Source organism: Saccopteryx bilineata, chromosome 3 (genome assembly GCF_036850765.1).
Source record: "Saccopteryx bilineata isolate mSacBil1 chromosome 3, mSacBil1_pri_phased_curated, whole genome shotgun sequence".
NCBI lineage: Eukaryota > Metazoa > Chordata > Mammalia > Chiroptera > Emballonuridae > Saccopteryx > Saccopteryx bilineata.
The window spans coordinates 31,039,570-31,063,896 of NC_089492.1; the positions used below are offsets into that span (position 1 = coordinate 31,039,570).

At 36.9% G+C, this 24,327-nt stretch overlaps 1 protein-coding gene across 2 annotated transcripts in view; it reads left to right on the top strand.

The window, feature by feature from the left end:
• The window catches only part of LRP12 (LDL receptor related protein 12), a 123,474-nt gene that overhangs the window by 78,379 nt on the left and 20,768 nt on the right, over positions 1-24,327 (top strand). For both annotated transcript variants that reach the window (XM_066265839.1, XM_066265838.1), the window contains one exon: positions 16,636-16,771. In XM_066265839.1, coding sequence (XP_066121936.1) covers positions 16,636-16,771 — 136 coding nt within the window. The remainder of the gene's footprint in view (positions 1-16,635; positions 16,772-24,327) is intronic.

The following is a 24,327-nucleotide window of genomic DNA, read 5'->3' on the forward strand; positions in this document are numbered from 1 at the left end:
CCCCCCCATTTATTTCTAGGACTTTCTTTAGCATAGATTTTAGAAGTGGAATTATTGTTTCAAAGGTCATAAATAATTGAATGGCTCCAGAAACCTTTTTAACAGATTGCCTTCAAAAAAGACTGTACCAATGTACACACCTATCTGCAGTGTACGAGAATAATTATATTGGGTACGATCCTGTTTTCTCTGTTTAACATTTTTTTTATCATGTTTCTACTAATGTCCCAAACTTTTATTTTCCCCAACCTATTCAGAAAAGTGACTCTGATTCGTGGCCTGAAGTTGTGACATTGCAAAGAATAAGAGAAAAAGATTGGCTTTCCCTTATAGTTAGTAAAAAAACTACTCTGAGATTTAAAAAATATTTTCTGGTTCCTAATAGAAACAGATGTTGGGACTTGCTGCTTTCTGAAGTATAAGGCTTTTACCTATGAGGATTAACATACTATTCTCAGTCCACCAATGATACAGGTTCTAAATGTTTCTATCTGATAACATCTATACCTGAAAGCTCTGTCTGAAGTTAGGAAGCAATCTTGAGTCTGCTTTACATTTGACTTGGAATCTTTGCTAGGCAAAGCTGACACTTCTGAGAGCAAGAAAGAGCATACCTACTTTAGAATTTCTCTTTTAAACTTTGCTCATATTAACTGAATTAGGAAAGTATATAAAATAGACTTCAAGTAGTTTTTAAGCATTATCTTTCCTTTATTCCATCGGAATTTTTATTCCAATAAATCTTTACTCTTTTGCTTTTGTATATTTGCATTTTATAGTTCCTATTCTAGTACTGAAAGGCCTAAGGACACTGCTGGTCCTGTCTGCTTTAAAACAATTTAAATGGTAGCTATTTTAATTTTGATATATTATTTTCTAAATTGTAAATAATTTGCTTACAAATTAGCAACATTTTGAAATAATATAGAGCACTATAGTACAGTGGCTTTTGTTTTTAACTACAGTTTTAGACTTAGGTATTATAATGTGGTATTTTGACATATCCCTAGGAAGAACATCTAGTCTGATAACACTTACTATCCTAGAATTTTCAGGTCTTCCAAATAAAGAATCTGAAAGAAAATAAAACTTAAACTATAGTTATTTGATAGCAGCTCATAATTATTTTTTAAATACAGAAAAGTTACGTGAGCAAAGCAGCAAATGCAAGTGTTCCTTTGTACCTTTTCTATATGATCTCAGTGTTATTTTCAATTATTCAAATACCCATACCTCTTGCTAAAGTGACTAAAAGGAATTTCAGTAGTTTTTTTGACCAATATTGTACAGAGTGTCTTTTGTTTGTGTTTTATATTGAGAGGGGAAAGAAAGCTTATTATATTTTGGGTGATAATGAATTCATTACGGTTTTTAGGATTCCAGAATATAAAATAGAACATAGTGTAAACCCAAGAAACTATCTTTCAAATGAAGAAAGTGAGTAGAGAATATAAGATAGAACTTTTTTTTTTTAAAGATAACACACATTAGTTTAGGATATTACTAATTTTTAAAGGCATGGTCTGCCTTAAAGTTTATTTATGAAAAACTTAAGCTTTTGGAGTAGAGTACTCCATGAAAGTTTCAGAAAGAGAAGTAATGGTTGTATTATAATTTTTATAAATATAATATACATATTTTTCCTACATATATAATATACAGTTCACAAGAATTAGAGGATATTTCAAAATGAATATGAAGCTATAAAATATCCTCTAATTTTTGTGAGCAGTATATGTTTTATGTGGAGCATATTTTTATATTATATATTTATAACATTTCCTGTATTATCAAGTATTTATTGAACAATTATATATTTATAGCACGATTATTATGCATAATTTTGCATTATAATTATAATTAAACTCAGCATTGGAACAGTAAATGTGAGTACTGGGACCATAGACAGAACAGGTCATAATGTGACAGAAGTGTGCTATAATTATCTGGTAGAAGTGAAGTTCATCCACTCGAGTGAATGAGCTAGACTCAGCGAAGGTATGCAACAAGTTGCATTTAAACATTTAACATTTTCTTTTCTACTCTAACTTTGAGAATAATTCTTGAGTGCGCTTGTGTCTTAATTACTGGTACTTTTGCTAAGGCATGAATTTGAATTGGATGTACTGTGAAACTGTTGTGCAAAAAAGTCAGTCACTTAACAGGTGAGCAAACTGGACTTTGGGATTTCAGTTGCTTAATAGCCTAATAGAAGTTAGGGGTGGTTTGATCTTAAACTGTAGTAATAGAAATACAATATTCAGAACAAAGTAGATGATAGTTGTTCTTTACTCCTCTCCTAAACACATTCTGAGTATTATGTTTATTTCTGGGTGTCACCCTTAACAGAAGACACTAAAATGGAACGCTTTCAGAAAAACATGTTAATGACTCAGAATTATGTCAAAGCCTATAGAGTTGGCTTTGAAAATTGTGAGCCCTAGGGCCAGTTTATCTTTGTGCAAGTGCGCATTTCTGCCTTACTTCTACATTTCCAGCAAGAATCACAGTAAACTTCAGAAATTAATAATTCTTACCATTCAGGAAACAGAAATAGTAGCTTGCTTAGCATTTTATCTTTTGTAGTGCTTAAAATTAGAAAATGTAGGTACCATATTAATAGCTTTTATGCCCTTTCAGGGGAAAAATTGCCCTTTTGTGCCCTTAAGAAAAGGTACAAAAGGTTGAATCTTTCATATTTATCTTATCTTATGCTTTGCTAGCAAAATTTAAAAATATTCTCACTCCTTAGGAATTTTAGGGTAGCTGGTTAGATAGTTCCATTAATAATACTCTTCGATCTTATTCATATTATGCTGTGACTTTATTGGAACTAGAAAAACTATGTTTGATTTTTCTATTTTTCCTTCTGTATTTTTCCATCCTTTTTACTTTTTAAAAATATTTTTCTGCCATATAGCCCTTGATTATTATTTGTTAGTTTTGGACTTTCATGACCTTCAAGAACCCAAGGAATTATCTGCCTTAATTAGAACTAATGACCAAGTGAAATATTTTGTTCTTTAAAAAACATTACAGCCTGACCAGGCGGTGGCGCAGTGGATAGTGCATCGAATTGGGATGCAGAGGACCCAGGTTCAAGACCCTGAGGTTGCCAGTTTGAGTGAAGGCTCATCTGGTTTAAGCAAGGCTCACTAGCTTGAGCCCAAGGTCGCTGGCTCAAGCAAGGGGTTACTCAGTCTGCTGTAGCCCCCCAGTCAAGGCACATATTAGAAATCAATGAATGAACAACTAAGGAACCGCAACAAAGAATTGATGTTTCTCATCTTTCTCCCATCCTGTCTGTCTGTCTCTATCTGTCCCTCTCTCTGACTCTCTCTATCTCTGCCACACACAAAAAAAATTACATAGAATAATACAAGTAAATAATAGAAATAAATATTGCTGCATTTATTCGTAAGTAATTGTGCTAATGCAGTTTATTATAATTAAATGTTCATTTAATTACAAGCAGCTGAATATAGGACTTTCTGCTTGCAGTAGAAGTGTGTGATTTCTGGTAATAGGTTTGAGAGATGGGAGGGAATCCAAAGTATGAGTGATGCATAAATTCATTTAAGTTTTTCTGCTTGCACTGATTCTTACCTTTCAAATAATAATTTGAATCTTTTCCATCGTAGATTAGTAAATATTCCTATTAGAGTGCTCTAAATTATATCCAGGAGAAGTTCAGTTTTCTAACTTGGAAAAATAAGAATGAAATTTGTAGTCATTTTAAGGGAATTACTCATGTTCAATCTCTGTCTCTTTCCAATTCTTTCTATCCTCAGAGTGTTCCCTGTTCTAACATTTCCATATGACAGAGCTCAGCTCAGGTACCAGGTGGTCAGAAAACCAGTTCAAGAAATCTGGACGCAGAGGGCCAAAGAAATCAAACCCAATCAAGCTATAAGAAGAGGACTTTCAGACAGAAGTAGTTTCTTCCCAGCATGAGCTCCTTGTCTTTACTGCTGAGGTTGCAGGGCTGAGCTGTCATAGTGACACTCTGACAAAGACTCTTGTATTTTAACTTCATTCATCTTGCAGATTCTGACACTCGGTTGATCACTTGCCCAGTGTTCTCAGTGGCACAGAGACTTCATACTCAACATACTTACTTTCTAAACTCTATCTGTCCAGTATTAACCATTTTCAGAACACTGCACCTTCCTAGTCACTCAGCCCTCTGCTTTTCCCCTTCTCTCTGCCTTTTCTTTGAAATATCTCCCTCAGCCTTCACTGCATCCCCTTATTGCTACCGTTCTTACTCCTTTATTGTTAGGTCTACTGTTCAATGCCTTAATGATCTCACCTATAATTAATGTATACATGTACATTTTTTAAAGGTATATTCTAGAATGATGTTTGTAAAGTTTTTTATTAATTTCAAAGAGACTAAGAAGCATTTTAGTCCTGCCTGCAGTTCCTGCATAGATTTAGAGCAATAGAAATCAATCTTTAGAAACTTTAAATCTAAGTATACTTTCTTTCTGTATATTACCTTTCTGTGTCTTTTCTGTCCATGTTAATATAGAACCAATGGATCTTTTTTCCAAAATCAGCCACTTTTATCTTCCTTGAATTTTGACTGAGGCAATTCCCGCAACCCCCAGATGCTATTCCAGGTGTCATAGAGAGCTCTGTAGTAGGCAGTCGTGTGCCCCTTGGGTAGGAGTGCAGTTTCTGAAGCCCTGGGATCCACTCTCAGTTGTGACACTTCATTCGTGATCATGCCTCCAATTTTTCCTCATCTGTTAAATAGCGATAATAATACTAAGAATTAAATGAGAAAAGGGAGTGCCTAACACTTAGTAACATCAGCAGCAGCTATGGGAGCCCCAGACCTGACCACACATGTCTCACTTGAAGTCACTGGGCTTCAACCTATGAACCTTCTGACCTGCTACAGAAATTTTATCTTTAATACAGTACACCATTCTTAGCCTTTATTTTTTTAAACTGCTACCCTTCTCCTAAATTAACAGTAAAACAATAGGTATCTGGTTTTTATACTAATCATCTAACTACATATTCTAGTTTTTCTTTGTCAAAGTGCCTTTTATGGCTTGCTTAGACACAGTACAGGGTGGGCAAAAGTAGGTTTACAGTAGTGCATACACAAGAATATTCTTGTATTAGTATATATTTATTAATCATTGTATTGTTTACATTGTGTAAACCTTTTGTCTCAGTGTATCAGTATTCTTTTTATTTTATAATCCTTCATATATCTAATGTTCACTTTTTTTTTAAGTTTTTTTGTTTTTTTATTTATTTATTTTTTTACAGAGACAGAGAGAGAGTCAGAGAGATAGATAGACAGGAACAGACAGACAGGAACAAAGAGATGAGAAGCATCAATCATTAGTTTCTCATTGCGCATTTTGACACCTTAGTTGTTCATTGATTGCTTTCTCATGTGCGCCTTGACCGTGGGCCTTCAGCAGACTGAGTAACCCCTTGCTGGAGCCAGCGACCTTGGGTCCAAGCTGGTGAGTTTTGCTCAAACCAGATGAGCCCGCGCTCAAGCTGGTAACCTTGAGGTCTCGAACCTGGGTCCTTCCGCGGCAGTGTATCAGTATTCTGCATGATTCATTTAACCTTCAGAATCCTTGTTCTCATCCCATATGGCTATTTAAGTTACCATTTGCTTACTAATTTTTTTTTTTGGAGGTATTTTTAAAGATTTTATTTACTGATTTTAGAGAGAAGAGGGAGGGAGAGAAAGGGCTGAGAGGAGCAAAAAACATTAACTTGTAGTTGATTCCCATATGTGCCTTGACCAGGCAAGACCAAGGTTTCCAATCAGTGACCTCAGCACTCCAGGTCGACACTTGATCTGCTGCGCAACACAGGTCAGGCAATTTTGGAGATATTTTTTAAGTACCTTTATTTCCATTGGCATCAAACCTTTCTTACTAGTATTTTCAACTTTCAAATTGATTTTGTATTTATCATCTATAATGGAGTTAATATCTATAAAACACTTTATACTCTGAAATATAAGACAGCCCGATAATGGCCAGCACTGACTATAAATGCTGTCCTATGCTTATGAACAGGATGAGTTTTGTTCCATAGTGAAACTTTCATAAAGTAAAACTTGGCAAATATGGGAGCTTCTGTATTTGCTTTTTAGTTGATTTCCTTACCTAACCAGTTTCTCTTCCCATGGGACTGCAAAGAGATTTTTTTTTTTTTTTTTTTTTTTTTTTCAGAGACAGAGAGAAGGATAGACAGGGACAGACAGACAGGAACGGAGAGAGATGAGAAGCATCAATCATTAGTTTTTCGTTGCTACACCTTAGTTGTTCATTGATTGCTTTCTCATATGTGCCTTGACCACGGGCCTTCAGCAGACGGAGTAACCCCTTGCTCAAGCCAGCAACCTTGGGTCCAAGCTGATGAGCTTTGCTCAAACCAGATTAGCCCACGCTCAAGCTGGCGACCTCTTGGGGTCTCGAACCTGCAAAGAGATCTTTACAAAGGGATCATATAAATCCCTTTTTAGTAGACTACCTTGGCTTGACTAGTGTCAATAGGATTTAGTCATTAAATTCTTCTCATTAGAATGTGCTCTTTAATCTGGCTCTGTCTTTTCTATTCTATGAAAGAAATCTTATGTTAATAGTCAAGTAAACCCTCTCTATTTGATACTTACATAATCCAGGGTATTTTTTATTGTTGGTCCTTTGTTTTTGTTTAATAAAAATACCACATGCCTATATACTACATTGCTTAAGATTACTTTATGTATATATCATTTAGCACTGCATTGTCTTATATACTGTAATAACTGTTTACATGTTTCTTGGATTCAGTAAATAGGCCTGTACAGATCTACAGTTTCCATGACTTGGAGTTCTCTTCATGTTCTTTTGCGCTTTTCCTATGTTATCTTACGTACTTAGGTGGTCAGTAAGCAAAGCTAATTTTTACTTACATTTCTGTTCTGTGACTTACCAAAGGCATAAAGATTCCATGTCACTTTTAGTGTCACCTGCTTTTAGTCATAAAGTGTCAACCCTTGTCAGTTTTTAAAATAACTCAGCTCTTCATCTTAAGAACAGAGAATTGTACTTTTTTTTATAAGTTGTTCAGCTCTAATAATAAATTTTTATTTTGTCTTGCCTATTTTTTAGGCTTTAAAACCATGAAATCTCAAATATAAGACAAGTTTATTTTACATTGTTTTAAAGTCATCCTCTTTTCTTCGCATATGTTCTCTAAAGTAGAGGTTGTTTGAATACTTTTTATTTTTAAATGATAGCTTTAAAGATAATAGGCATAATTTATTAATCAAGTTTTAAATTTATCATTCTTTGCTCTTCTGTGGGATTATTGAAATAGTATCAGGTTAAACAATGGAGGAGTCGAGTATTTCTCAATTTTGGCCTGTTTTCTAAATTTTGCAGTGGGATCTTTGTATTTTAAAACCAGAAACTGATAGCCTGACCAGGCAGTGGCGCAGTGGATAGAGTGTCGGACTGGGATGCAGAGGACCCAGGTTCGAGCCCCCGAGGTCGCCAGCTTGAGTGCGGGCTCATCTGGTTTGAGCAAAAGCCCACCAGCTTGAACCCAAGGTTGCTGGCTCCAGCAAGGGGTTACTCGGTCTGCTGAAGGCCCACGGTCAAGGCACATATGAGAAAGCAGTCAATGAACAACTAAGGTGTTGCAATGCGCAACAACAACAACAAAACAAAAATGAAAAAAAAACAGAAACTGATAAAAAAAAATTTTATTAAGAACTCCATCAAAAAAGTTGTACCTTATTTATTGTTCAGTTAATTCTCCCTTTCTTTCATTTTTTATTTTTTTATTTTTAATTTATTGTGTTTACATAGATTCTGGTTTACCCCATCCTATCATCCCCCTTCCCTCTGTCCTCTTTTCCTCTGGTCCCTTTGATCTCTCTTCTGTCTCAATTCCATTCCTCAGTTCACATTGTTCATTGGATTCCTCAAATGAGTGAGGTCATATGATATTTTTCTTTTTCTGCCTGGCTTATTTCACTTAACAGTAGTTTCCAGGTCCATCCATGTTGTTGCAAAAGGTAAGATTACCTTCTTTTTCATGGCCCCACAGTATTCCATTGTATATAGGTACCACTGCTTTTTAATCCATCGTCCACTGAGGGACACTTGGGTTGTTTCCAGATCTTCGCTATTGTGAACAATGCTGCCATAAACATGGAGGTGCATTTCTTTTTTTGAAATAGTGCTATGTGTTCTTGGGGTATATTTCTAAAAGTGGGATAGCTGGGTCAAAAGGCAGTTCCATTTTTAATTTTTTGAGGAGACACCATACTGTTTTCCACAGTGGCTGCACCAGTCTGCATTCCCACCAGCAGTACAGGAAGGTTCCCTTTTCTCCACATCCTCGCCAGCACTTATTCTGTGTTTTGTTGATAAGCGCCATTCTGACTGATGTGAGGTGATATCTCATTGTGGTTTTAATTTGCATTTCTATAATTCTCCTTTTCTTAATTGACAACATATATGATAAATTAAAAACTATGTATTTGGTTTAGCCTTTTAGTGTAGCTGAACCGCTAGCTTTGTAATAATCCCATTTTCTTTTCACTTCAGTTGTTCTGTACACTAGAGTCACCAGGAATTAAATAGGCTTTCGGGGGCGCTAATCAAATAATATAACTACTACATACTCCTGTGAAGAAGATGGTATCCTAGTTGAAAACTGCTGCCTTTTGATTGAACATTTAGAATCCCTTTAATTTGACAGTTTCTCTTTCTAGATTTAAGAGAAATTTATGAATAGTAGAGACATGTATCATCATCCAAAGTATTTGAGTGTTTCTTTATATATAAAGATATGACCAAAGTCAATTTGATGTTTTTTTGTAGATGTTTGTTTCAAGAAGAAGAAGTTAATATTAGTGAGTAAGAGATATATTAAGCTAAATAAACAAAGTAAAAAATACAGTAATTTTTGCCATACTGGCATGTATGTGTTCTGAAAATCTCACATTCTGCAAAATCAAACACTAAACTAACAGGGCTTAGGGGACAAGTAATGTTGGTACAAATATGAAACTTTATAAGTATAGCCCTAACAGTATCAAACCAAGATATTGAAATTTACACAAATATCTTCTGACATATACCTAGAATCAGGCCCTATTTGCAGCCATAAACTCAGGGATTCATACTTCCTCCTTAAAGACATTTGCTTCTAGTTTAATCAAAACTAAAAATACAAATCAGATATTTTTCATCAAGTAAGATATTTTGTTTGTTTTATTTTTACAGTGAAGAAACGTATTTACATCCCCATCTGTACCTGCAGCCTTACAAGGTAGTTTACTACAGAGGAAAGTCAAGCCATTCTTTAAGCCAGTAAAGTAACCACTTCTTGGAATAAAGGAAGGTCCTTCTGTAGGGTTTCTATATATTTTCTTAAACTGTGAGACCTCTGCCTCTGTTGCTTCAAATCATAAGCTGGGAATAAAATCTTTCACAACTTTGCATTATACTGACAAGATTTCTTTATTTGTCATTTGCACATAAACTAATTCTCATTGAAGAACTAATCAGAATGTAGCTAAAATAATTATGCATAAACAATAGAGAAGATAGGGGTAGAATAAGTATAGGTAAAAGAAAGTCAGATTTGTTATATCCTAAATTGTTAGTATAGTCAAAATCTAAAAAGATGATGTTCAAATTAGCAGAATCATATAAACATTTTGGTTTAAAACAGAGATTCATTTTCTAAAACAAGGTTTTGTATGTGCCCTAACCCCTTTCTTACCCTGGCTTCTACCTACGTCAGATAAAACCAGTTAATCATGGCATCATTTCTCATTCTTTGCAGAGCATAGTGGCGTCCGGTTCATGCTAAATGAACAATCACAGCCTTCTTTCCCACTTAGCTTTCTTTTCCCACATGGCCTCAGTCACCCTCCCTAGACAGTGTTCCTGGTATTGCTGCCAGCCAGCAGTCTGATTTGGCATGTCAGATGATGTTATTTATTGACAGTTTACTGTGATTCAAGCAGAGTGCTAAGTCCTTGACCGAAATAACCGTATTTAATCTTTGTAATACTCTATGCGGTAGGTAGTGTTTTAATCCCCATTAACAAGTGAGGCTTACATATTTACAATGAAGGCTTAAGTATTATCAAGTTGATTGCAATAATAAATCACCAAAAATATTTTATATAAAAAGGTGTAATGTAGAATTAATAACATTAAATATAATAAACTAAGAAAAAATGAAATTATAGTTGATGGCAGGTGCTTGAGCTGAAGTGTTATGATGAGTTGGGAATGGAAAATTATAAAAAACTGAAATAATTGAAAGATCAGGGCAAATGTGTAGAAGATAAAATAGGTCTTGATCCCTAAGAGGTGGTGAAGGCAGCCTCAATTTCTAACTTTGAAATATAGAGGTTTAGTTGTTGTGGGGCCTGGCTTTACTTTATTTACTGTGCTTGATTGAATATCTTTGAGATTGCCTGCGGTATTCTTAAGTAGATTTCCTGAACTAAAAGATGCCTAAGACAGTAAAGATTCAGACTACAGTAGGTGCTCCGCCACCACCACCACTGTATTTGTGGACAGTACATTCTAAGACCACCAGTGAATGCCTGAAACAGCAGATGATACTGAACCCTGTATATACTGTTTTTCTTATACATACAAACTTATAATAAAGTTTAATTTATAGATTAGGCATGTAAGAGATTAACAATAATAACTAATAATAAAATAGGACAATTATAACAATATACTGCCGTGAAAGTTATGTGACTCTGGGCTCTCTTTTTCTCTCTCTCTCTGGTAATGGGTCTGGTAACATACGGCAGTAAGTGACTGACAGGAGGTAGCGTAAAGAGACTGGGTACACTGGACCAAGGGACAGTTTACATCCCAGGTGGGACGAAGCAGAGTGCCGTGAGATTTCATCATGCTACTCAGAATAGTCCACCATTTAAAACTTATAAATTGTTTATTTCTGGAATTTTCCATTTATTAATTTTGGACCCTGGTTGATCAAGGATAGCTGAACCATAGAAAGTGAAACCTCAAATGAGAGGGGACTACCGGATAGGATTAAGAGAAGGATTAGGGAAATATCCAACTCTGACCATGTCGTATTGAGGTTGGAATGTCCAGTGGGTGTTTGACTAGGCAGAATATCCAGGTTAGAGATTATGAACCCATGAACTATAAGTCGTAGTTGTAAGTATAGGAGTGAAGAGGACTTCCGTAGATAATGAGGAGAGCAAGAGCTCCTAGGAATGAACCATGAACACTAACATATCAGGAGCTGACTGAGGAAGGTGAGTCTAGTGCTAGGGAACTGTCAGGAGTTAGGAAGAGAACCAGAAGGGGTGATGACAGCAAAGTTGAGGCAGTACAATATCGAAGAAAAAATTATCACTGTCAAGTGCTCTGGAGAAATCAAGTACCATGAGGACTGAGGGTCAAATGGATTTGTCAGTGAGGTCAGCAGTGGCCTTTGCCTGCTGGCAAGGTTTTTATGGTATTAAGAATTGGAGTTCCAGTTTCATGTGTCAAAGAGAAAATGCAAAGTGAGAATATAAGGAAAAATGTGTCAGTGCATCCTGATGAGCTCTCAGAAATAAAGTAGAGCCCTGGCCGGTTGGCTCAGCGGTAGAGCGTCGGCCTGGCGTGCGGGGGACCCGGGTTCGATTCCCGGCCAGGGCACATAGGGGACGCGCCCATTTGCTTCTCCACCCCCACCCCCTCCTTCCTCTCTGTCTCTCTCTTCCCCTCCCGCAGCCAAGGCTCCATTGGAGCAAAGATGGCCCGGGCGCTGGGGATGGCTCCTTGGCCTCTGCCCCAGGTGCTAGAGTGGCTCTGGTCGCAGCATGGCGACGCCCAGGATGGGCAGAGCATCGCCCCCTGGTGGGCAGAGCATCGCCCCATGGTGGGCGTGCCGGGTGGATCCCGGTCGGGCGCATGCGGGAGTCTGTCTGACTGTCTCTCCCTGTTTCCAGCTTCAGAAAAATACAAAAAGAAAAAATAAATAAATAAATAAATAAATAAATAAATAAATAAATAAATAAAGTAGAAATATATCATGATGATGGGCGGGGTTGAGGGCAGGAGGCATGATTTAGGGCTGAAATAGACTTCAGAGTTAGTTAAAGAGCAACTCTTTGTTGTGATACCTGAGGAAGCCAAGACCCAAAAAGGTTTAGTAGTTAACACTATAGTAAAACCACTAAGTCCAGGTCTTCTGATTCCTAATCTACCCGTATATAAGGGCCAACTGTTAACCTAAAAGGGAAGGAAAGTTCTTTTTAAAATGGTTTCTAATGTTAATATTACTGTATTCTTTTTGCATTTAATTTATTCTTTCTCAGATAGAGAAGTAGATTGTGATTGTACTAAAAAGTATCTCCATGCCCCCAAATGTAGTGTACATGTAAAAATGTGTTGATAAAAAGCCACTGGCTGGATCTGAAACAAAATGCCAAATTCAGTCATGTTGCAAATGTGCAAAATTAATATATCAAAATGTGTATTCATCATCAGTTCAGGGAGAAACATTATGCTCTTATAGTTTTGTTTTTAAAAGTACTCATTGAATTAGAATTGTAAAATACTGAATTTTAAGATAACAATTTTTATTTATGGGAGCTGTGTTTTATCCTTGGGCAGTTGTGTGAAAATATTCATGACAGCATTTTTAAACATTCATACCAGAACATGAGTTCTTCAGTTTCTGGTATAAGAGCACCACCTATGGGTTTCTCAGGTATTCAAGGGAAAAAATTTTTGAACAAAACCTAGTAAAATTTTTTCTAGTTTCCCTCTAAAACTAGTCTATTCATTTACATAAAAGTTAACAGTTGCCTACTTTGTCGTAAATTATTCCCATGTAGTTTCTTTTTTTTGTGACAGACAGAGAGGGACAAATAGGGAAAGACAGGAGCGGAGAGAGATGAAAAGCATCAATTCTTCATTGTGGCACCTTAGTTGTTCATTGATTGCTTTCTTATAAATGCCTTGACCATGGGGCTACAGCAGACCGAGTGACCCCTTGCTCAAGCCAGCAACCTTGGGTTCAAGCTGGTGAGCTGTGCTCAAACCAGATGTGCCAGCACTCAAGCCGGTGACTTCGGGGTTTCGAACCTGGGTCCTCTGCGCCCCAGTCTGACGCTCTATCCACTGTGCCACTGCCCGGCCAGGCTGGATGTTTCTTATTGCTGTTAAATTAGCTAACAAGTATTTGAGTACTGATATAGGTGTATCTCAGTACAGTATTTTGATTCTAAGTATAATTGAACTCAAAATGTATTATTTTCTTTAGTGTAGATGAATTTTTTAGAATAATTTATTGATTGATTTTTTTAGAGAGATCGGAAGGGCGAAAGAGACAGACAGAAACTTTGACCTGTTTTCTGTACATGCCCAGACCAGAGATCGAGCCCAGCAACCTTTGTGCATTGGGACTATCCTCTAACCAGGCAAACTATCTGACTAGCACTAGGTGAATCTTTTAATGCAAATGACAATGATCTAATGTCTGGTTGAGGAGTGATGATTATTTTTGCCTGTGTATTTGTGTTCGTTTGTATCTTCATGAACTTTAAAAGTTCATCAGTATACAACTCCAGCATGCTTTGGCAAGAGATTAAAAGAAAGAAAAAAGTCTTATGGATAACTTAGGGTAGGGGTTGGGAACCTATGGCTCACGAGCCAGATGTGGCTCTTTTGATGGCTGCATCTGGCTCCCAGACAAATCTTTAATAAAAAAATAATGTTAAAAATATAAAACATTCTCATGTATTACAATCCATTCATTTCCTACTGCTCATGTTCAGGGTTGTGGGTGGCTGGAGCCAATCACAGCTGTCCTCCAGGACAACACCAAATTTTTATTGGATAATGCGTAACATACACGGGTTGTTGTATGGCTCTCATGGAATTACATTTTAAAATATGTGGTGTTCATGGCTCTCTCAGCCAAAATGGTTCCTGACCCCTGACTTAGGGTATCTTTTCATTAATTATTCAATAACTCCTTAGAGCAACAATTTTCAACTTGTCTGCGGCAACACACCAGTTTTAAACCATGCAGTATTTGGCTGTTTAGTCAGGGGCACTGACCTCTTTTCCCTTAGACAGTCGAATAAAAAAATGACAACAGCCAACACAGCAATGCCTCTTGATGTGAATGTATCAAAACTATACCTATTAATTGTTTGTCAGATTGACAAAACATATAATATGTATTTTGGTATGATGAAGAATTTTAGGAATTAATTATTTGTGCCATGAATAAAAAAGATTGAAAACCACTGCATTAGAGCATAGTTAAAGCAAAACTGTAATTCATTGTTAATAAGTTCTTAAAATATATAGAATCACATTTAAAATTAGTCTTTTCTAAAGGATCATTCATTAAATTAAAGCTTTTTTGGTAAGGGAAATTTTGCTCTTAATGTAATTCAATGAAAAGATTAAAAAAACACTGGAAGCTCTGCCTGTGTGCTAGATTTCTGCTATATTAAGTTTTTTTGTTCTACATGCCATGAATCTGTATGTTCTAAAAGTGATTAAAAACCAGATCCCTTTGCTTTGGCAATGTACCCTGCATCCAGGATAGGCCCATTCTAGGCATGGTCACTTTTTCTGTGGTAAAATGTACTTTTAAAACCTTAATTGCATGTGTTTTTGTTTTTCCAGAGAATGGGTTATTCTATAGAAATAAGGATTGACCAGGCAGTAGGGCTTGCTTTATTTTGATTATTGTGGATAAAAACTTTTAAAAATTTAGTATACTTCCTAGCATTCTAATCTAAATTAAAGAGACTATAACCTCTGTTACAAAAAAAAAAAAAAAGGTCATTATTTTAAACTATAATTGTAATAGGGATACTTGCCTTTCCATAAATTGGGTTACCTAAATTTTAAACTAACAGCAGAACTAAAAAAGCATGAAATTTCAGACCACGAACTATATCAGGCACTTTACTTGCAATGATTCACTCAAGTCCTTTAGCTAGGTATGACTAATTACTATATAATGAGTGTTCTCTTACCTTTGGGAAGATGGGTGGTATTGAACAGGCTCTGGGCTCTCGTGGTTTTTTGAGTTTAGTACATACTTTTTATTTTTCTGCAAATTGCCTCCCATCAATTCTGATCATTATCTGTGTACCCCTGGCAGCTACTCTTTACTTTTAATTTGCCACTTTTAATCTGTTACTTTAAAAATCATATAATCCACTTGGCCTGTGGTGGCACAGTATAAAAGCATCGACCTAGAATGCTGAGATTGCTAGTTTGAAACCCCGGGATTGCCCATTCAAGAAGGAACTACTATGAGTTGATGCATCCTGTTGCAGCCCCCCTCTTTCTCTCTCCTCTCTCTAAAACCAATCCATAAAAAATAAAAATTGTTAAAAATGATATAATCCAACTTCTCAAAATTATACCAAATAGAAGGTTCTAGGGTTTTAAATTTCACTAAAGCTTAAACATTTATTATATACATTTTTGTAGCCCAGTGACTATTATTTTAAATTGAAGGAGAATAAATTGTCAGATTATGAGCTAAATTATGGATAGGTAAAATGTTAACTGTATTTATTATAGGAGCTCAAGATAGTTAAGAAGAATAATCCAGGAAAGGGTTGGTAGTAGTTTGAACTTAGTCTATATTTTTATATGATATTAAAATATCAAATCACTTAATGATACTTTAATCACTGATTATTTCAAGCCTTTATTTAAAAAATAATTTAAGATTTATTCATTCATTACTCTATAATACAGTTTTAGAAGTATTAAGAATAAGTTAAACAACTATTTTGCAGTCATTTTGAACTAATGTCTGGCTGTCTTTATCCAGTCATCCCCTAAAGTTGTAACAATCTAACTTCTTTACTGTCATGTTTATATGTGCTTTCCCTTAATTATTTTGTTCAGAGGACTGTTCCTATAATAGCTTTTAATTTAAAGTGTCCAAAAAACCGACCTGTGGTGGCACAGTAGAAAAAGTGTGGACCCGGAATGCTGAGGTCGCGGATTTGAAAGCTGGGGCTGGCCGGGTCAAGGCACGTACCAGAAGAAACTACGCGTCATGCTTCCTGCTCCTCCACCCCCCACACACGCCTTTCTCTTTCTCACTGTCTCTCAGATCAATAAATAAAATCTTAAAAGTATTCCAAAAAGCAAAATAGCACTCCTAACGACCTAAATACAGTAGTTCAGTAAATATTGAACTTTAGGTAGTTTATAATAAAGAAAATAAATGTAAAAGGTGAGTTTTGACAAATGGATGGATGGAGGATGGAGGATGATGAATGGATGGAGTGAGCAGTTGATTGATTGATCACCATGGCTAATGCTAGCAGTTCTGACTCTTAAACTGTTATTCAGAGATCCAGTTTGAAAACCTTCATGCCTCCTTGAAATGTGTACTTAATTAGAATAAGGTACTTTGTCTAAAAGGAAGGAAACAAATCTCATTAGAATAATAAGAGCTTTTGAAAGTTGGCAATACCATATTTTATTGTATATGATTGGATGTCTGAAGTGTTGGGTTTTTACTTTTTTAAAGTAAACACTGATTTACTTAATGCTTTGTGTTGAATTATAATAATTAGCTAAGATTGCATTGGCTACCTTCCAGCTTGTGGAGAGACTCCAGAACAGATTCGAGCACCGAGCGGTGTAATCACGAGCCCCGGCTGGCCTTCCGAATACCCTGCCAGGATCAACTGCAGCTGGCTCATAAGGGCAAACCCAGGGGAAATTATTACTATAAGGTAATTCTGGCATCCTTCTGTATTATTATATACTATTTTATTTTTAAATAATTCCATTTCCAAGTATCATCACTCAACATATAAAAGAAATAGATTTTCAGAAAATGTAATAAATTATAGTTATCAGTATTATCATAATGGTAAGAATAATGGCCCATTCTTTCACTATTAGGGCATGTGTTTTAAATATTTTCTACTGGTGTTAAAGTATTTGCACTAGCCATTCCTATTTTAAAGGCTACGTTTTAACAAAAGATACACATTTTCAAAACAGCTTATTAGGTTCCAGAGTGTAATCTTTGGCCATGAGACAGATAAAACTCACTTATCCACTTGGAAACCTAGCACATAATGTCAATCTTATTAATAGAGTCCTCTATCTTAATGAGTTAAAACAATAATAGGGTATGTATGTGTGTATATACATATAGTGTAATGTATGTATGAATGTATAAAACTTGAAACAATCTCTAATAGTGGATAAATACTATGTCTAGAAAAGCCTGTTATCATATGTTTGAAATAAAGAATACACAGTGAAAGATATATTCTACTGAGCCATAAGAAATATATTGCCATTTACAACAATGTGGATAGACCTTGAGAACATTATACTAAGTGAAATAAGTAAATCAGAAAAAGCTAAGAACTTTATGATTTCACACATAGGTGGGATACCATGACTCATGGACATAGATAAAAATGAAGTGATTACTGGGGGAAGGGAATAGAAAGGGACAAATATACTATGACAGAAAATGATTTCGCTTTGGGTGATGGGCACACAATACAATCAGTAGTCCAAATGCTGTAGAAATCTTCATCTGAGGCCCTGGCTGGTTGGCTCAGTAGTATAGAGCATCAGCCTAATGTGTGGATGTCCCAGTTCAATTCCCGGTCAGGACACATAGGAGAGGCGATTATCTGCTTCTCCACCCCTTTCTCTCCCTTCTCTCACTTCCCTCACACTCTCCCTCTTTCTTCCCACTCCTGTAGCCACGGCTTGATTGGTTCGTGTGAGTTGGCTCTGGGTGCAGAGGATGGCTCAGGTGACCTCTGCCTCGTGCTAGAAATAGCTCAGTTGTGGAGCAACGGAACAGTGCCCCAAATGGACAGAGCATCACCCCAGATTGGGCTTGCCACGTAGATCCTGGTCGGGGCACATGTGGGAGTCTGTCTTTATGCCTCCCTTGCTCTCATTTAATTAAAATTAAAAAAAAAAGAAAGAAATCTTTTCCTGAAACCTGTATACTCTTATTGATCAATGTCATCCCATTAAATTTAATTTCTAAATTAAAAACAAAATTCAATCTACATTGTCTAATGTAAAGGTTTAAAAGTCTCTGAGAAAATGGCAATAATACACAATTTATATTCCACAGTTAATAAAAAGTTCATATTAAGTTTTTTAAAAGGTAAGTTATAATACGGTATATGTATTATTTTTCTTGTAGCTGTGTTTTAGAGAAAAGTTCTTATAAGAAAAAGAATTATAAATAAACATACCAACATGTAAAACAAAATTTTTTTTAAATACAAACTTGAAGATAATCCTAGGGAAAATAGCCATAAGTGTGAGATGCTAAGAATAAATATGGTATCAATAGGAAAGATTAAGATTCATTATAAGAACATTTAAAATTGCAGAGAAAAACTGTAGTGATAAGATATTAAGGAGAAATGTTTAATGGAACTAGATATTGCTTGCTTATGGAAATTATATAAAGGCTATCAGAAAAAAAAATTGCCTGAAGGGGAGAGAAGGAGATGGTGTGCCTAAACAAAGAACTGCAGTTAGAACTGAAACACAAATAAGAGTGCATTTCTGTCAGAGACGGCACTTGGCAACGGCACAGAGGCATCTTCGACATTCTTTCATGGGCAGTTTTATAGGTAAGAATCATGGAATTTTAGAATTAGAAGGGACTTGGCAGATCATAGACTTAAATTTAGCCTACTTTTGTATCGTTTTCCATCTTTTTATATGTCCATTAATTAATGAGAGAACAGTTTTCTTTTGAGAAACACAACTGTCATCTGTTACCTTTTTTTATATGGAAGCTGTAAAACAGGGACCATATGGTTTGTTTTCCTTTGGTCCCCTCAGCCCCAGGCCACGTCTTCTGGAGGGTTGGAACTGAGCTTGTAGAGACTGTTCCACTTCCGTGCGGGGTGTGACGCCCGCACGACAATTGGTAGGATGGACCATTAAGGTTATCCTGCAAACATACCAGTGATGGTATCTGAGCAGTATGCCTGCGTTTCTGTTACTTGTAATATGATTATGTATAAATATGTTTACAAAATAACATTTTTGCCATAGGGATTCCAAATATCAGATCTTTTTTCAACATAAAACTAGAATTGTTGGAGCTATTTATCTTTTAACCTAAAAACCAGCCCCAAAAACTAAATTTGTAGCCTACCAGCTCAGTTATATAAAACTTGAAAACTCTTGGAAGTTCAGAGAGGCTGCAAGAAGTAGTGCCATCTGGTTCTGGTCCTGTGTGGGAAGCGGGAGCTTTCACAAGTGAGCTGCACTCGACAGCAAGCCCAGCAGTACTGGAGTGCAGAGTAAAATTAGGGTTGGACTCCACAGCCTAAGGAAGGGTTCCTGCATTCCAGAAAGAGCTAATGAATGTAATAAGATCAGGAGGTGGTTTTAGTAATTGTTCTAGTTCTTACTAAAGTTATTATCATGGTGATACCAAACTTTCTATGTACATATATACAGTCAAATGAATACTGATGTAAAATCTTAAATTGTTAAGAACAATACATTACAATTATCAAATGCAGCTCATTTAGATATGCAAATAAGTCAGTGTTAGAAATTTTAAAATTAATTTACTTTATTAACAGACAAAGAAAAAGTGTGATTATCTAAAATAAATAGATTTAAAGCATTTTGGTTAAAAAAAATCAATATTCACTCTTGAGTTTAAAATAAAATTAAACTGTCAATAAAAGAGGGAAACTAAAAATAAATAAGCAATACTTAGAGCTTTCCGCATAAAATTATTTGAAGATGGTGAGATAAAGGTATTTTCATTTCATTCCCCTTTCTTGAAACCTACCAAAATCAACAAAGGCTACCTTATCCAAGGAGATCGAGAACTGGGATCTGGTTTCCTGCTCTGAAGCCAAGGCTGGGGTTAGGATATTTTGCTCAAAAAAAGGAAGCTGAAAAAACTTGCACTAACCATTGCCTCCACTTGTCTGGAGCTGAGAGCTTAGAGAGGTGGGAGGACATTCCCTAACAAATGGGAGTTTACTAAGTCACATACAGACTCCCTGAGCCACCATGTTCAGACAGGCTCTGAAATGGAGACCCAGGTGGAGGTAGATACAAAGCAGACACGGTGGGGAAATTTAGAGGAAGAGGCATAAAGAGCAAGAGAGAGAACCAGAAAACCTTCTGTAAAATAAGCCTACCTGCAACCCAGATTTCCAGGATGTATAAAAAAATTTAATGCCAATAAAAACAGCCAACAGCCCTGGCCGGTTGGCTCAGCGGTAGAGCGTCGGCCTGGTGTGCAGGGGACCCGGGTTCGATTCCCGGCCAGGGCACATAGGGGAAGCGCCCATTTGCTTCTCCACCCCCACCCCCTCCTTCCTCTCTGTCTCTCTCTTCCCCTCCCGCAGCCAAGGCTCCATTGGAGCAAGGATGGCCCGGGAGCTGGGGATGGCTCCTTGACCTCTGCCTCAGGTGCTAGAGTGGCTCTGGTCGCGACAGAGCGATGCCCCGGAGGGGCAGAGCGTCGCCCCTGGTGGGCGTGCCGGGTGGATCCCGGTCGGGCGCATGCGGGAGTCTGTCTGACTGTCTCTCCCCGTTTCCAGCTTCAGAAAAATACAAAACAAACAAACAAACAACAACAAAAAAAACAGCCAACAGCTTGACCAGTGGTGACGCAGTGGATGGAGTGTTGACCTATGATACTGAGGTCCCAGGTTCAAAACCTAAGGTTGCTGGCTTGAGTGCAGGCTCATCCAGTTTGAGCACAGGGTCACTGGCTTGAAGCCCAAGGTCACTGGCTTGAGCAAGGAGTCACTGGCTCTGCTGTAGCCCCCCCCCCGTCGAGGCACATATGAGAAATCAATCAGTGAACAACTAACATGTCGCAGCTATGAGTTGATGCTTCTCATCTTTCTCCCTGTCAGTCTCAGTTTCTCTCTCTCTCACTAAAAACAAAATAAAATAAAAAGCCAACAAAATCAAGTTGGAACACAAATTTATTCTAAATATTATAAATATAATTATATCAGGGTTTTTTCCTTAACATTTTTTATCCCATGAACTGGTGGGTCCTAAACATCATTTCCCAAAAGAATGTTTTTAAATTCATAAAATAAAATATGTAGTATTCCATTATATTGAGATACAGCTATGATAATTTTTAAAATTTGTAATATAGTAATATATGCTCATTTATTAACATATTAGCAAGCGATAGTTCTAAAAATTTGAATTTTAAAGTGTTTTTGAGTTTTGATAATTATTCCAAATACTTGTTGAAACTGAACTACAATGTGAAATTATATATGATTGCTATTGGTGACAGTGATAGGTTCAGTAAATATGAATACTATCATGGTTTGTTGTTTACATTCATAAGTGAAGGAAATGCAAATTTTCAGTTAGAGATTAGTGAAAATATGCAAAAATTTCCACCATATTTGAATGTGAAAGAATAGAAACATTGAATGTTCTTACTTGAACTTTATTAAAACAGTAATATATATATATATATATATATATATTTTTTTTTTTTTGTATTTTTCTGAAGCTGGAAACGGGGAGAGACAGTTAGACAGACTCCCGCATGCGCCCGACCGGGATCCACCCGGCACACCCACCAGGGGCGACGCTTTGCCCCTCCGGGGTGTCACTGTGTTGCGACCAGAACCACTCCAGCGCCGGGGGCAGAGGCCAAGGAGCCATCCCCAGCGCCCGGGCCATCTCTGCTCCAATGGAGCCTCGGCTGCGGGAGGGGAAGAGAGAGACAGAGAGGAAGGAGGGGGTGGGGAGGTGGAGAAGCAAATGGGCGCTTCTCCTATGTGCCCTGGCCGGGAATTAAACCCGGGTCCCCCGCACGCCAGGCTGACGCTCTTCCGCTGAGCCAACCGGCCAGGGCCACAGTAATATATTTTAATATTTGAATACAACATCTCAAGATAAATGCTGAAAAACAAATAAAAATCTTAAGCAAATCTTAAAAAGATTCTCTTTAACCCTTTGAGTAGTACGAACGTTTATGTACGTCTTCGTGCCTCCTGACCATCCAGGGTATGATTGATTTATTTTAAAAATCTGTAGTGCAACATTAAAAAAAGGCAAATGTATGTTCTTCTTGTTTCCATAAATTGGTTATCAAACAAACAGATTTTAAATTAATAAAACTGTAACTAGAACTAATTTCATTTTTTTGAAAAACAAAAACTCACTCCCGGGGGTCAGTGAGCATGAAAAAACTCACTACGCAAAGAGTTAAAAAAGCAGAAACCGCCCTGGCCGGTTGGCTCAGTGGTAGAGCATCAGCCTGGCATGCAGGAGTCCTGGGTTCGATTCCCGGCCAGGGCACACAGGAGAAGCGTCCATCTGCTTCTCCACCCCTCCCCCTCCCCTTCCTCTCTGTCTCTTTCTTCCCCTCCCGCAGCCAAGGCTCCATTGGAGCAAAGTTGGCCTGGGCGCTGAGGATGGCTCCATGGCCTCTGCCTCAGGCGCTAGCGTGGCTCTGGTCGCAACAGAGCGACGCCCCAAGATGGGCAGAGCATCGCCCCCTGGTGGGCATGCCGGGTGGATCCCAGTCGGGCGCATGCGGGAGTCTGTCTGACTGCCTCCCCGTTTCCAACTCAGAAAAATACAAAAAAACAAAAAAAAGGCAGAAACCATTCATTGCAAAAGAAGACAGAAAAGAAAGACAATAAGAACTCTCCCAAATTGAAAGATGATTGAATAAAAACTCATTTAACTTTTAAAAGACAGACTATCTGATCAGGTTTATCAAAGGGCTTATAAAAACATCCTTACCACAAAACTAATGCAGAAAGACTGAAAAAAGCAAGATAGAAAAAGATAAGCTTTGGCCTGACAAGGCGGTGGCGCAGTGGATAGAGAATCGGACTGGGATACAGAGGACCCAGGTTCGAGACCCCGAGGTCGCCAGCTTGAGCGTAAGCTCATCTGGTTTGAGTAAGGCTCACCAGCTTGAGCCCAAGGTCGCTGGCTTGAGCAAGAGGTTACTCGGTCTACTATAGCCCCACGGTCAAGGCACATATGAGAAAGCAATCAATGAACAACTAAGGTGTCGCAACGAAAAACTGATGATTGATGCTTCTCATCTCTCTTCGTTCCTGACTGTCTGTCCCTATCTATCCCTCTCTCTGACTCTCTCTCTCTGTCTTTTTAAAAAAAAAAGAAAAAGAAAAAGATAAGCTTTGCAGATACTGATCACAAGAAAGCTACTGTAGAAAGGTTAGCATCAGATATAATTGAGTGTAAGGCACAAAATTTTAATGACAATGAAATAATCCACCAAGAAGATATAATTGTGATAAACTATATACCTAATAACACAGCCTAAAATACATACAGAGCAAAATGCAGGGAATTACCAAACAAGTTGGACTATTTCACAATTGTAGTTGAAGTTTATAAATATACCTTTGATCAGAATTGAATAAACAAGAAAAAAATACTAAAGATACAGAAGATTCGATAAAAGAAAATCAAAAAGCTTGATACAGTAGGAGCATGTATATATACATGTGTGTAATGTTTATACCTGTTTCAACAAATAGAGACTGAATATTCTTTTCAAAAACATGTGGAACATTTATTTTAAAAAAATTATGTGGTAAGTCACAAAGGAATTTGGAATGCATTTCCAAGAATTGTCGTCATTCAGATTGTTTTCTGACCACATGCAATTAAATTATAAACCCACAATAAAAAAAATGGGGAGGGGGATAACAAAACCCAGATGTTTAGAAACATATTACTAAATAACTCCTGCATTAAAGATGGAAATCACAGTGGCATTTATAAAATAGTTTAAAGTGGTATGCTTGCATAATGAAAATATTACACATTAAAACTGTTAGAAGACATTGGAAGAGTACTTTGAGAAAAATTACAGCTTTAATGTGTTGATTTAAAGTTTAGTAAGATGGGAAATAAGCTCAGCATTTACTCAAGAATTTAAAAGAAACCTCAAATAAAAGAAAATAAGGGTAAGATAAGACCATAATTAAATAGAAAAAATGAACAGTAAGATTCACTAAAACAAAAACTGGCCTTAAACCCTGGGGAGCCTGACCTGTGGTGGTGTAGTGCATAAAGCATTGACCTGGAACACTAAGGTCACTGGTTCAAAGCCCCCAGCTTGCTGGTCAACTACTATGAGTTGATGCTTCCTTCTTCTCCCCAGCTTCTCTCTCTAAAATCAATAAATAAGATTAGTAAAAATAATAATAATAAAAATAAACTGGGGAAAATAGACAAAGACAAATCTCAAGTCAAGACTGAAGAAAAAAGAGAATAGGTACAAATATAT